The sequence below is a fragment of the Alternaria incomplexa genome, assembly GCF_024043165.1.
Source record: "Alternaria incomplexa strain BMP 0042 chromosome Unknown scaffold_6, whole genome shotgun sequence".
Taxonomy (NCBI): Eukaryota; Fungi; Ascomycota; class Dothideomycetes; order Pleosporales; family Pleosporaceae; genus Alternaria; species Alternaria incomplexa.
In genome coordinates, this window is record NW_026249855.1 from 283975 (window position 1) to 297898 (window position 13924).

The following is a 13924-nucleotide window of genomic DNA, read 5'->3' on the forward strand; positions in this document are numbered from 1 at the left end:
CCTACACGCGATACGCTCACGCCCGCAAGTTGCCGTACCACTGCGGGGTATCTCTCATGTTGATCCGCGGAACTACTCGAGATAGGGTCTGACACTACGTGATAGACAAGCGTACCTTCCGCAACAGGAAGCTGCGATGGGTGGCTAGTTCCGTTAAAATGGGGGTGATTGGGTAATTACCGGGAGAGAAGCAGTGGAAGCTCAGCGGAGGCGTCAGACAAGGTATCGCAAGAGTCGCAAGAAGTCGGCTTGGTTTGATAGCGGGCTTGGCCTGTCTGCTGGACGGTGTGGGAGTTGATAGGGAGACAGGTGCGTGTTGGTGATGATGTCAGTGCTGAAAGCTTATCGCTAGTCGCGATTAGACACGTTAAGCATAAAGCAACGTTGAAACTCTAAAGTGGACGTCAGGGCAGTCACGGAGCGATCGTATTCGAAAGGAAGAATTGCATGCGATGGAGGTATGAAATTTTGTATTGCAGCAGCGACAAACTTCATAGCTAGCGTGTCACACATAACACTTCGTTGTATCAACCAAGTTGTGAAGAATTACACCGTTGAACTCCAGGCCCGATTATCGGCCGATGCTATGAACCGCGCATCTTCCCAGCCCCCAGGCTTATCATGATTTGGCCATGTAGCCGTGATACCCGAACGCCGCCCATATGCCGTTCGTAAATGCTGAAGACGACCACCCGTACTCGGAAATAAAAGTGTGGAGTACAGATGTAAAAGTGGAAGAAGAAGATAAAGAAGCCACTTGGCAGCGGCAGAAGGATAAGACACTACTTGCGATATCGCTATGATCGCACAAACACGCTGTTGAGCTTGTTCAACGCGCTGCTATCGGCAGCGGTGCTGTTCTTAGCGAGTCTCTCCGGTGCCAAGTCTCGGGGGAACCTCGTTGCGGTGTTAGGACTGCGGCTACCAGAACGGCTGTTGTTCTGGTTGTCCTTATCTTGGTTCTCGCCGTTGAGTAGCGACCCCAGTGTAGGAAGCGGTCTTGATGCTGCGGCTGCGGCGGTGCTATTTGACTCGGGTGCCCGGGACTCGGACTTGTCGGAGGGCTCTGGTGTCGGTGGCTTGTTCGCACCTGCTGAGGCGGCCGCACCGTTGATGGCAGGCAGTTGCGGACCTTGCTCGGGGGCTGATACTTTCGGACGCGCAAGTTCAGTGGCACGCTGAAGGTGCTGCTGTTGAGCTTGCTCGGCTGTCGACGGAGTGCGGAGAGGCGGTGTCGCCATGTATTGTTGAGCGGCGTGTGCGGCGTGCGCTGCGTAAGCGGGGTGTTGCATCAGCATGGGATGGTGGCCTTGAGGAGCGTGAGGGTGGGCCATTGGTGGGCGGTCGAAGACGTGTTGTGGGTGGTATGGAGGCTGCGCGTAGACGACGCCGGGGTAGAAGTAAGGCTGGTGCGAGTAGTACATGGGAGGTGTACCGTTGGGTGGTGTGGGAGGATACATTGGTATCGCGTACATGGGTGCGACAGGGCCACCACGGGTATACGGCGAGGAAGGTGCCATGCTGTGTCCGGGTGCGTTGTATGGCGAGCCAGGCATGGGCCCGCGAGTGACGGCAGGCACAGTCTGGGTCTCGTTCACCGCCGACTCCGGGTACATGTTCTTTGGCGGGCGGATGTGCCGCAGTTGCGCATCGTTGGTCGGTTGTGGGAGGTTGTTGGAATTCGATCGCGAGTAGTAGCTGATGAGGTGGAGGTGCTGTCCGCTCTGGGTGGTGATGCTGAAGGACTGCTTCATGAGACCATCCGGCTTGTACCGGTAGCCGTCTGGTCCCTCGCCGTCCGATTCACCTGAGCCTGTGCCGTCTGGCGACTTTCCGCTCGCCCTCTTCGCTACTGGGGCTGTGGGAACTGCGCTACCTCCCCGCTTGCCCTCCATCTCTCGGTACGTGAGGAAGCTGCCCGACACGCGACTGGCACTCCATGATTTTCCGTCGGTCCACCGCCTCATGCCGGCCTCGCGCTCGTCCCATACAAATACTGAGCCCGACTTGATCTGCTGGCGCTCCTTCTCGGACAGACGGCGCTGTACCCGTGGTAGTATGCCGATGCGGCAGGCCTCAAACAGGATGATGGCATCGTTTGGTGTGCGAACGTGTCCGTGGTAGGTCTCCATTGCGAAGACGTGTGTGGGGGAAATGTGTCGAAGATAGTGTGGAGGTGTCAAGACCTCATAGATGCTGTGTGGCTCGCGTTAGTCCAAGCCATGGAACGAGCGCTTCGGGTTCAAGGCAATGCGACAGTTGCAGTAATCTTGGTATGCAGGGTTTCCGGCAAACTCGGAAATCGCGGTGCGCATGAATGTTGGAACATGGCGAACCGAGGAACAGCATGCCAGAGAGAGGGGGCAGGCAAAGCGGCACGGAGACACGAAACATAGGTAGAGACTTACAATAGGGTGTGTAACTGTGACGGGGCGTGTCTGCAGAGCCGTCGCAACGTCTATATGGGGCAGTGCGATGAGGTCAAATGTGTCGAGGTCCGGTGACGTGAAACGGGCCGGCAATGAAACGGAGTCAGCGTCTGATAGGTGTGCGCGGCAGTGGTCCACTTGGTATAGGCGGCGTTGGGTGACGAAAGCTGGAAGTTGGGGAAGATGGGTCAGAGGGCGAAATCTTTGGAAAGCCATCAGCAGTCATCCGCCCTCATGTACTTGCAGGCAGGCGGGCTTGGGACCCAGCAACGCTCCTTTGGCGTCTCTGGCCCTTTCTGGGCGCTGGGGTCGTCGTCTTGATCGCCCGCCGAGACGTGGAGTGGCGTCTGATAGCGAAATAAGGCGCACGACAAGCTTTATTTGGACCCCAGCTAGCAGCTCACTGGCCCTCCGTTCCAGCGGAGCCCCAGCAGCGTCTACCCACACACAGCCCCCAATATCTGCCATGCCGCCCTGTGCCACCAGCCAGCGTCCCCAGACGACGTGAGAAACTGTTTGCAGCGACGAGCCCTCACCGCGGCTCGCACACGCCGGAGCCACGGCATGCCCAGCAACACCCAGCGCCTGGCGGCGTTGGCTCGCCCAGCCAAGCTTTGCGAGCCGGATAACTCTAAACGAATCTTTATTTTCGACAAGCCTTCGATCCCTTGGCAGCCCCACTCGGACCCCGGCGCTGACACCTCCCAAGACTTCGCGGTGTGGTCCATCAGTCCGTCAATCCGTCTTGTCCTGCTTGGCCCCCGCTAGCAGCAATACACCAAGCACAGCCAAGGCGTTCCAAAAGTCCGTGTCGTCCCAAAACCAACCCACGCTCGCGTCGCCCTCAGATTGTGGCAGGCCATGGCATGCTTGGCCTCGGTCCCCTAAGAAATCTCCACCTGTCGTGCTCTCGGCGCCCTTGGAAGCGGACAAACAACAGACCTGCGCGACAAAGGAGCCTGCCTAGTCCCGAAGGATGCCCTACACGCTCCGGCTAAGTGCAGAGTTTCTGTGCCGTCTGCTCACGCAAGTAAACGGCCGCCCGCAAACTTGTGGCATACGTGGAAACTGTACCCGCCAACCAAGCCGATTCTACACTCCGCTCTGGATCAGACATCCGCTCCGATCCACACCAACGTAATCCGGCGCTTGCAACTTCTCAGCTCATTCGCTTAAAGGCTCGGCCAGCACTTTGATTAAGCTTGGTGCCTGCGGTTTAAGCTTACCACCGTGCCACGAGGATCCGACTTACCCACACTGGCGGTATCACAGGGCCGTCGCTTCTCCGCTTCCAGAACAGAAGAGCTGAGCATCGGAGCCATGAGACTTCCCGCCCCTTGACTGTCATCGTGGCAGTGTTGCGCCATGACGAGACCCGACTTTGCGTAAAACCCTGCTGCCTACCAAGTGGACAGCGCAGCACCTTGTTCACCAGACCGTCTTTCTTTGTCAAGACTCCTCCAAGACCGTAGACTGCGGACGAGCACTTGTGCAAGATGCCATGGAATATGGCGTCTCAGCTGCCCGAGAGAGGTAAACCTCCGGGTGGAACCATTGGATCAGTCGCACTCAAGCCTGCCAAGTAGCAAACAGGATTGTTATTTCGATGGATGGCCAAGGCCGCCCTTCTCCACGTTCATACAACGCCCGCTGCTTGTCTTATCAGCTCACACCGTCGAAGCCGCGTCATCCGACTTGTCAAGCCTGCCCAGCGTTGGCTTCTCCACATACCGGATATTTACATCATGGGCTCGCGATTGCAGGCAGCTACGTCGTTTCAATCCCCAAGCACAAGTCGCAGGGAAAGCCGTCGTATGTCTCTACGGGCCGACATCTTCACTTCGAGATTACTGTGAGCATGAATAAACGGCGATCTGCGTGCGCTCAGTAATCTGTCTTTCGCTTACAGCTGCAAGGTTGCAGATAAGGTTGGCGCAGACTTAAGCATAATTTCCTTGCCGCTGCTATCCCCGGTGTTGGGTTGGTCCTCGCCAAAGACACCCCTCACAGCGATGAGTCGCAGCGCCCCATCGGCCGTTTGCTCGTATTCTCAATCCTTTCAGATCAGCTTCCACACGCAACGTGTCCACTAGCTATCTTCACATGCTGCTGCACCTGCCGAATGCGAAGCACTGGAGCGACTGCAAGCCCACGTGCTCTGAGCCGCAAGTCCAGAACTGCGCCATCGGAGCGTCGTACCGTATAGTGGCAGCCCCTAGCCCACGATTTGAGGGGTCGTCCGGAACCGGTGGAAAATTAAGGTAGGCCAAGCAATCGTTGGTCCGATAGCGCCCGATGATTCCCCCAGGTCCCCAAACCTTTCCTCGACGACCGGCGCTCTGACGGCGTGTGTTTATCCGTGCAGGGCCGGCATGCCTTACAGCACCTCACCACCGCGCGTCGAGCCGCTCTTGATGGAGGGAATTCGTTGCGAGTCCGGGAACCCGGTTTCGCGGTGCCATTATGCAAGTTGCTCAATCTATTGTTGCCTGCTCATTTGCTCCGTCTGTGCCACAGCGCCATACCAAGCACTCAACCGCGCCAAGGAGCCTATAGTGTATCGATATTTGCCCGCGACATGGAACCGCGGGCCTGCTCTTCTGGAAGCCATCTCCATCTATTTCCGCATCCAGATGACGCATGAGCAATATGACCGTCACTTCGAGTTTGTTGGACGTGATACAGAGCCTGTGGCAGCAGCCGCATCGCTCGTGCAGTCCACAACTCCGCACTATAAGCAACGTACATACTCCGCCTCACGTACCTAAGCGATGTGTTGGAATAGCGGACTTGCTTACGACAAGCCTTGGTGTGTGAGATCCATACGTCGCCCGCCATCCTGGTACCAACGCATCATCTCACCTCAGACGCTACACTCCACGACCACCTCTCATCCCAGACCACTGCCCCGATTACTGATGCCCAGGCATACCGAACCTCAAACATACTTTGCAGGTGCTTGCTGCATACACGCACCGGTTCGTGCCTCTCCATTGAGTTCCCCGCTCGAACATGCGTTCTGAAACAGAACGTGTTTGGCCGGACAAAGAGTTGTGGAAGAGATCATCCGTGGACCTCGTTTGATAGTCCCGAGTTATCCGCGACGGCATGAAGGATCGCAGCCTAAGGATGCGTGGCGTTGCATCCTACGGCTTGGCTCAGGGCTTGGTAATTGCTGGGTAACGCATCGGATTTGGACGAATGCGAGTTCCACTTCAAGATTGTCACGTGAAGCTTAAAAGTCCTGCAGCTACATGCCATTTGCGACTCATTGATAATTGGCTTACTGATGGCACTGCCCTCGTAGCTATCATGCATGACTCTACATAGTTCACTGTCAAACTTGACGGCTCTTGGAATTGCACGTCCTGTCGTAGATAATGCGTTCCTAGAGCAGCACCTTCAGGACAATTTTGTGCCTCCCAAACCCAACCCTCCGTCGACATAGTCACAACAACATACTGCGATACAAGACTCGTCTCCATGCTACCTCCACCTTATTCATAAAAAGAACCGAACAGGCTTAGAGCCTACATCAACGTTAGATTACCTACTTTGCATGTTTCCATGTCAATGTAGGCTGCTAAACATCTAGTTTTATCCTAGGTTGACGTGCATGAACATCCTCAGAAATCGCAAAACACGCTCGGAGCAAAGAATTGATCCCTCCCACACTTCATCGCCCCAACCTCCATATTCTTCTTCGAGTCCTCGCGACAAGCAATCTCCCTCTACGGGCAGAACAACCTCCCCGGATTATTCCCATCGCACTTGTACGTGCACGCCTCACCCTCAATATCCAGCTTAAAGACACCGCCAGGGAACGGCGCTTTGCTATCCGAACCGGGACGAGGCGTCTCATCGGTATCCGCAACGATTTCCTTGCCGTCAGTCTCGCCGCAACTGCCCACGGCTTTGCCGACGCTGGTGGTGTAGAACTTCCACTCGTGGTTGACGCTGACGGAGGTTCCGTGGCCGGAGTAGTGTGTGACCATTGCGATCGAGAGGGCCATGCCTTTGCTGGGCTTTGTACTGGCCGGGCCTACTGAACAAGAACCGCGTCATAGCAGGGAGGTATTTCTGAATCTTCAACCGCTTCTTCGTCTGTACCATGTCGAATGGTGCGTCGAAGTGTCGCTGGAGAAGTTCTTCGTTCCGTATCAGGGCATCGCCTTTGACCATACACCACGATGATACCCCGCTACACGACGCGCTGTTCACGCCATATGCTTTCGTATACGACACTGGCATCGTTGCGTGGCTCTGATCCGGGCTTGGGGTATTTTTTCGGGACGAGCGGCTGCGCACGCCAGCTCCAGTCAGCGGAAAAGCAAAATCCGCCCGAGCCGCCGCAGCGTTTTGGGCGCGCGAAGATCGCTGGGAGTACATGGGTTGTGACGGAGGCATCTGTTGGGTGTATGGGTATATTCAAGTAAAGTGTGTATTAGCTACCGAGCTATCTAGGTGGAAGGTGAACCTAAGTACTCCTTCCTTCCGTGGATCACGTGACAGCATCTGTCTTGCTGGGTGTTTTCGTTGGGTTCAGGTACGTCGCATTCCGTGCCATCGGATGCGCACACGTCGTAGGTGCCAGAAGCGTTCGAGTCACCCTCTTTGAAGCCATTCTTCCAAGTCAGCTTCCCATCTGCGTCTTCCGTGGCCATGACCTGCGATGGTTTCGTCGCATCTTTCTGCATATGAACAATGCTCTTGATATTCCCGTTCTTAAGCCTATCATGCAGAATAGAGAATAGCATGATAGTGGCTTTGGACAAGAGAGAATTGGATGCGATGTAGTAGAGAATGATAACGAAGTGGTTTCTGTTCGAGTGTAAGAGTGATGTATTGAAGCATGTGATGGTACGTGACTGTATAGACTAGCACTAGCCCAGAAGCACCTACCTATCATGTGATCGCTCCTTACAACAGTTTCTGGCTGGGGGTGTGGAGATCCTACTTTGTTGGAAGAAGGAATGGAACTTGCAAAAATCGTCTGCATACCTCAGCTCCACGGTCAAACATCATCAGCATTAGGGTGCACTTCAATATTTTCATGTCTGACTGGGAAGGAGCTGGACCACTTCCACATCGGCGTCTATACTCACGAAGTCGTTCAAATTTTGATCATCTGCAACAAACTTCGAAGAGAAGATATTGTATGGTGCCCTTCGTACCCAGCAGGCGTAGACGTCATCTTGGGGCGGAAGGATCCTCCATGGCCGCTGTCCTACTAAAGTTGGAGGGAAGGATCGTTGGAGTAGGCCCCCAACTCAGCCTTGCGCTCAACGCCCGACTATTTCAAGACCATCGGCAACAAGCAGCCCACGATCTGTTCTTTCTACAGTATAGTGTTATAGCCAGCCAAGTTGCATGGCTGTACATTAAATCCCAGATGGGGGCTACTTAGGTACCTTTGTTTACGCCCGGGCGCTAGACCCCGCCTTCTAAGTGCGGCTGCCTAACACAGGTTAGAACTTCACGTTCACCTGTGTCGCACCTGCACCTTTGTCTTCATCACTGAAAGACACGTTACTCGAAGTTTTTGATGGCGTTGACATGAAATAAATTTACGCAAGCCCTCGCCTGCCTGCGGACACTTCATCTCCTCGGCACCACACTCTCGCAACCACACTCCTCTCTCAGCCCTTTTCCCCTCAGCCCTTTAGCTACCACAATCTAATATATAACTTAAATTGTTTAGAACTTCTACTGCGTCCTAGCTACTTAACTTACACTCGCTACATTCACGCTTTCTGTCCCGTTTGCAGCTACTACAATCGCACTCACCACCTCTTCTCATCTCCTCGGTCTCCATCGGCACAACCACTACTATCTTCATCACCATCACCATTACCATTACCTCCATTACGACGCAGCTATGGCGGAACCGACCATGGCAGATCTAAAGGACTTGCCCGCCGGCTACACCTCATCCAGAGATGTAGGCGATGTACTCGTAGGGCAGGACGACGCTCGCCGTCTCATTGAAACATGCTCGTCTGGCGACGACACAGCTTTATGGAGTCTGCTATCGCAGCCACAGCATATCGCGACGCTGCTCAGTAAGCCACACACCATATATTATAAAGACCCCCCCCGTGGGAAGGTCATGGCAAGACCAATCCCGAATCTTGAGCGGACCTTGATGGTAGCGGCTCAAACTGGCCACGCTGCTGTTGTGACCGCACTACTTGCCTTCGCCACAGAGCATAGCATACCCCTTTCCGATATCGTAACGAGAGAGGTCGTCAACAAGGCCATCGATGGTGGCCACGCTGCTGCCATCGAGGCACTAGGCGCCGCCTACCCGAAGGTCACTGAGATCCGCATCGGCCACGGCCATGAGAGGCCGCTTTACGAGGCCGTAAGAAGAAGGAAACCTGATGTAGTTGCTGCACTACTCGAGCTCGGAGCAGATCCATTGAATCCCGTTGCGCCGGGCTACAAGAAGCTCGGAAACTTCCGCTCGTCTCTGATGTCTTTCGCTGCCATGAACGAGGGTCCGCGCACGACAGCGATGCTATTGGAACGCGGTACCCCTATAGCGGGTACTGCTGCGTTGCATACCGCTGCGAGATTCGGTCAGCTCGATACTATGCGTCTGCTGATAAAGCATGGCGCGGACTTGGAGGAGGTCGTTCCGGGCTGGAAGGGCTGGACACCGATGCACTTTGCTGCCTCGACTGGCAAAGCCGATGCCATGAAACTGCTGGTGGAACATAGCGCACGCATAAACTCGAAGGACGAGGATGGGAAGACGCCTAAGCAACTGCTGGACGCGCAGAATGCTGCTTAGTACTAGCACACATGTACGTTGGGAGCGCGAAATCTGCTTAACCTCATAACTGCTGTCCATGTCCTCCAACTCATGAGAGCTTATTTTTGAGGATTTACGCTGTGAACGGGTGATCGGAGTTTTAGTGAAGGAAAGATAGCTTCCGGAACGACAGGCGTATTCTGGGCGAGGAGTATCATTTCCTGGGTCTTGACTTTAGCGATGTCGCTGTGTTGTGCTCAATCAAAATGACTGCAGCAATAGTGCCGGCATCCTTTCGCGCGTGTAGCCATTACGCATTAATTGTTCTGTGTTGCGGCTCAAAATCCTAGACTTGATTCCGAAGTAGCTGAGCGAGGTTGTGAGAAGCAACCACGCAGGTCCGTCATAAGGCGCTCGCGAGCACTCAGGTCCGTCATGTGTGTGCGCCGCATCCGCATGTGCGAAAGCTTACTCGATCGTCATCTTGTCATCTTCTCTTCGTCTTCAAGGGTTTCCGTGCGCATCTCATTCCAATCGTATCCTATCATCAGGTGAGATTCGCTAACAAGTATTGAGACCATGGACGTGTCGCTTAGGTTATTTCCACCATCTGTAGCAGCTGCAGACAGGATGCTCTACCTCTTCGAGCCGTGATGTCAACGCCACCAACCTTCCGTCGTGCGCAAACCCGTCACATCTCAGGCGCCCTGCATACTCCCGGTCGTAAAAGCACGGCGCCCGCCGGCTTGGATTGGCTCGAGTACATACGCCATGTATGAGTGTGCAATGTTGGCCGGATTGACATCTGATCTGCGAACCCTGGGTGTGCCGAGAGCCGGATTGCGCACCGTTGCCCGCTATCTGCTTTCCATGGAGGCAACGAAAGATAGGAAATGAATATTGTGGTGATGCGTGGTAAAGCTGCGCTCATAACAGTGGGCTGGAATTTGTTCTTCGACGGACTGATTCATGATACGCGCTTGTCGCATTAGTGCCGAATCAGTACGAAAGCAACCTCGGAACGGGTCATGTGCATCATGAACATTGGAAGAACGGCTATGGAATACGGCTGGTACGACCCAATGTATTGGGCCGTATGCGCTGATCCATCTTTGTACTGAGCTCTTGTTCTTCGCAGGCTTATTCAAAAGATCGTGTACTGGCATGTTCAGCAGTACTGACTGCGTGGCATCGAGATACCCAGGCGCGGAGGGGCACGCCCATAGCAATCGCGTTGTTACGCGCACTATGTGCTGAAGCGACTTCAAGTGCTACACTGCACGACGATAGCTTAAATCATGTAGAATAAGTTGTCTTCAAGCGACCCAGTCCGACAGATGTCAATTACCAAGTCGGAACGTGGGAGCCTCGCAGCATACCCGCCAAACTGTGCCGCTGCGTCGGAGACGTCGAGCGCGCCTGTCAATTCCCAAGGTCCTGGCTCCAGGTCTAACAGCAGCATCATCACGCAGTCCCAAGCAACGCACCCACCTTCCCTTACCTCGGCCACATCCCCCAGCGCTGCATCTAAACACGCGCAAGGACCCAAGATCAGTCATCCATCAGATAAACCACGGTACCTATCCCATTTACCTCGTGCGGTTCTTCACGTGTCAAGTACTAGCGGTGGTAGTAGCGGCCATCTGCGCACATGCGGCGGCTCCGCGTCAGCGGACGTTTTCAAGACTTATTAGTATCACGCCACGGCTAGCTCGTAGAGGAAGACACCAGGCTCAACTCTGCATTCCGCCCGCCTGCACCGGCAGAGTTCCGTATCTGGGGTTAAATGAGTGCGGTGTTCTCGGGCTATCACTACCGCGACGTATTTCAATACCGCTCCCACAGCTCCCCATGGGGCGGGAAGGAAGAGTGGCGGGAAGAAAAGCGCCATTGGACACGAAGTGGAGGTCCTAGAAAGTATAGGCATATCCGACATTCATGGTAGCGAGATCTAACGGGGTGGTCAGACGGCTCATATCAGTGGAACTCACAGATGCCGTGTAACTCAGACCCTTCGTGCTCACCCCAGCCCTCGGCGTGGAGAAAACGAGTGGAGAGACCCAAAATTTCCTGGAGCAGCAGGGCAGCCCATCTGGGGAGCCCACGGATAAATAACGGGTCTACTCCAGTTAACAAGCGTACAAGCCTGTCGCAGTGCGGGGATATTAGCGCGCGTATTTTAGCACCGGAACAAAGCTTTGCATCGTCAGTTCTGATAGGTGACGAGCAACCAGCAATACGAAGTCTAGAGCAGACAAGAAACAGCCACCTGCAAACCAACACGCAGCGCTATGGATACATCTGGTGAGCGGTCCGCTGCTAGGCCAGCGTAGCGACACAGCACGACTCTGTCGTGACAGCCGCCTCGCACGGCTTGGAGGCCCTTGCGCAGACGGCGCAAGGAACCAGCTTGATAGCCAGAAGCCGTGATTGATGGAATCTGTCTCGTGCATTCCTTCCATGTGCACATAGCGCTGACGGCGGACCCACCACTCGCCAGCGACGGATTTTCCATCTTTCTGGGGAATTAGACAATGCGCGCCTCGGAGATGGGGAGGGGTGGGTGGATGGTTCAAGCGCCTCCGGGGGTGGACTACTGTACACTCGATGGCTGACCATGCCTAAATGCCGTTTCTGCAAGGTTACATTTAAGCCGCCCCGCGTTGAATGTGCGCACCCCGTGCTGTTTATAAGGTGGAGACGTTTCCCCGGTTTATCCTTTTGTCTTCTTTGCCAGCCCAGAGTTCCTTTCTCTGATCTGATACCCCTCGCCTTTTTTTTTCTTGTTATACCCCGGCAAGAGCCCTACTGCAAAGATGGGTGACGTCCCCAAGGAATATGGCGGCGATGTGCACGTCGAGAAGGCCATCTCGCATGTCGACGACTCGGTCGCGCTTGACGAGAAGGCTCAGGCTGCTATGTTCAAGACGCAGGCTATGGATGCTGAGACTGCTGAGCATGACATGGGTGTCTTACAGGCTGTCAAGGCGTACCCCATGGCTGCTCTCTGGGCGTTCATCATGTCTTGCACTATCGTAAGCTCCTCGCTCAATTCCCTCATAATCAAGATGCGATTGCTAACGAATGTCTCTAGATCATGGAGGCTTACTGTGTCTTCCTGATGGGCAACTTCATCGCTCTGCCCGCATTCGAGAAGGAATTCGGTATCCCGCTCACACACCCGGACCCCGACCGACCACACGGCAAAATTATCGCGGCTAGCTGGCAATCAGCGCTTCAGATGGGAGGACCCGTTGGTGCCATTATCGGTGTCTGCCTGGCTGGTCCTCTTACCAGCCGCATCGGATACCGATGGGCGACCATTTCCGGTCTGATGCTTCTCAACTGCTTCATCTTCGTTTTCTACTTCGCCAACTCGCTCCCAATCATGTTCGTCTCCCAGCTTCTCGAGGGTGTCCCGTGGGGTATCTTCATCGCCAACGCCCCCGCGTACTGCTCTGAGATCACGCCTATCCAGCTCCGTGCCCCGGCTACCCAGATGTTGCAAATGTTCTGGGCTATCGGTGCTATCATCGTCAACGGTGTCGCATACTACTACAACCCCAAGCCCGACGCAAGCGCCTACAGAATCCCCATTGCGCTTCAATGGATGTTCCCCACCCCTCTCGCTATCCTCATCTATCTGGCGCCAGAGTCTCCCTGGTGGTTGGTACGCAAGGGCAAGCTCGAGCAAGCTGAGAAGGCCGTCGGTCGTCTCGGACGCAAGGGCCAGCTCAACCTCAGCGAGGCCGTCGCTATGATGCGCCGTACCATCGATCTCGAGAAGTCCATCAAGGAGCCCAGTCTTTTGGAGCTGTTCAAGGGCACCGACCGCTACCGTACTCTCATCGTCTGTGGTGTTTACGCTGCCCAGAACTTGACTGGTAACCTCATCGCCAACCAGGCCGTCTACTTCTTCCGTCAAGCTGGTATCTCGGTCAACACCGCTTTCGCCCTTGGTCTTATTACCTCCGCTCTCCAGATGATCTTCGTCATGCTTTCCTGGATTCTCACCACCTACCTCGGCCGCCGCACTATCTACGTTTGGGGATCTCTCATCAACGTCGGTTTCCTCGTCGCTCTCGGTATCGCCGCTTCCGTCGGTGTCTCCAACGCAGCTTCTCTTGCCCAGGCTTCCCTGGGTCTGATTGTCTCCGTTCTGTTCACTCTCGGACCGGCTCCCGCCTCATGGGTTATTATCGGAGAGACCTCGTCCATTCGTCTCAGGCCCCTCACTACCGGTATCGGACGTGGTGCTTACTACGTTGTCAACATTCCTTGCATTTTCCTCGCCAGTTACATGCTTAACCCCGACGTAAGTCCTACCCCTTCTAAACCGTGTGACGAACTTTTGCTAACAAACATTCCAGGAGGCCAACCTTGGCGGCAAGTGCGGTTACGTCTGGGCCGGTACCGGTTTCTTCTGCTTCGTCGTTGCGTACTTCTTCCTCCCCGAGATGAAGGGCCGCTCTTACCGCGAGATCGACATTCTGTTCAAGCGCAAGGTTCCCGCCCGCAAGTGGAAGAAGACCGTCGTCGATATCGGCGACGACTCGTAGATGGAGACGCGCCTGCTACGGCGAAGTTCTTGAGTCTGCGGAAGCAATGCGTCATTTGGCGCTTGCTGTCTTCTGTTGTTCAGGAGAGATGTAGTCGATGGAGTAATGCGTGCCCTCTATACCCCTAGGGTGACGAGCAGAGACGACGAATGAATCATCTCAACACAAGCTTTGGACAT

The 13924-nt window shown here is 54.9% G+C and overlaps 4 protein-coding genes across 4 annotated transcripts; 2 read left to right on the forward strand and 2 right to left on the reverse strand.

Moving 5' to 3' along the window:
• Positions 1-797: 797 nt before the first annotated feature.
• Positions 798-2132, reverse strand: J4E90_004661 (uncharacterized protein; the record flags this gene model as incomplete). Its single annotated transcript, XM_051434225.1, has 1 exon — positions 798-2132. The coding sequence occupies one exon, from the start codon at positions 2130-2132 to the stop codon at positions 798-800; it is 1335 nt and encodes a 444-aa protein (XP_051291481.1).
• Positions 2133-6160: 4028 nt separating this feature from the next.
• J4E90_004662 (uncharacterized protein) lies at positions 6161-6494 on the reverse strand (the record flags this gene model as incomplete). Its single annotated transcript, XM_051434226.1, has 2 exons — positions 6161-6449; positions 6487-6494. The coding sequence occupies 2 exons, from the start codon at positions 6492-6494 to the stop codon at positions 6161-6163; spliced, it is 297 nt and encodes a 98-aa protein (XP_051291482.1).
• A 1813-nt stretch (positions 6495-8307) lies between these two features.
• J4E90_004663 (uncharacterized protein) lies at positions 8308-9225 on the forward strand (the record flags this gene model as incomplete). Its single annotated transcript, XM_051434227.1, has 1 exon — positions 8308-9225. One exon carries the CDS (start codon positions 8308-8310, stop codon positions 9223-9225), a length of 918 nt encoding a protein of 305 aa, XP_051291483.1.
• Positions 9226-12002: 2777 nt separating this feature from the next.
• J4E90_004664 (uncharacterized protein) lies at positions 12003-13745 on the forward strand (the record flags this gene model as incomplete). Its single annotated transcript, XM_051434228.1, has 3 exons — positions 12003-12221; positions 12281-13501; positions 13557-13745. The coding sequence occupies 3 exons, from the start codon at positions 12003-12005 to the stop codon at positions 13743-13745; spliced, it is 1629 nt and encodes a 542-aa protein (XP_051291484.1).
• Positions 13746-13924: the final 179 nt, after the last annotated feature.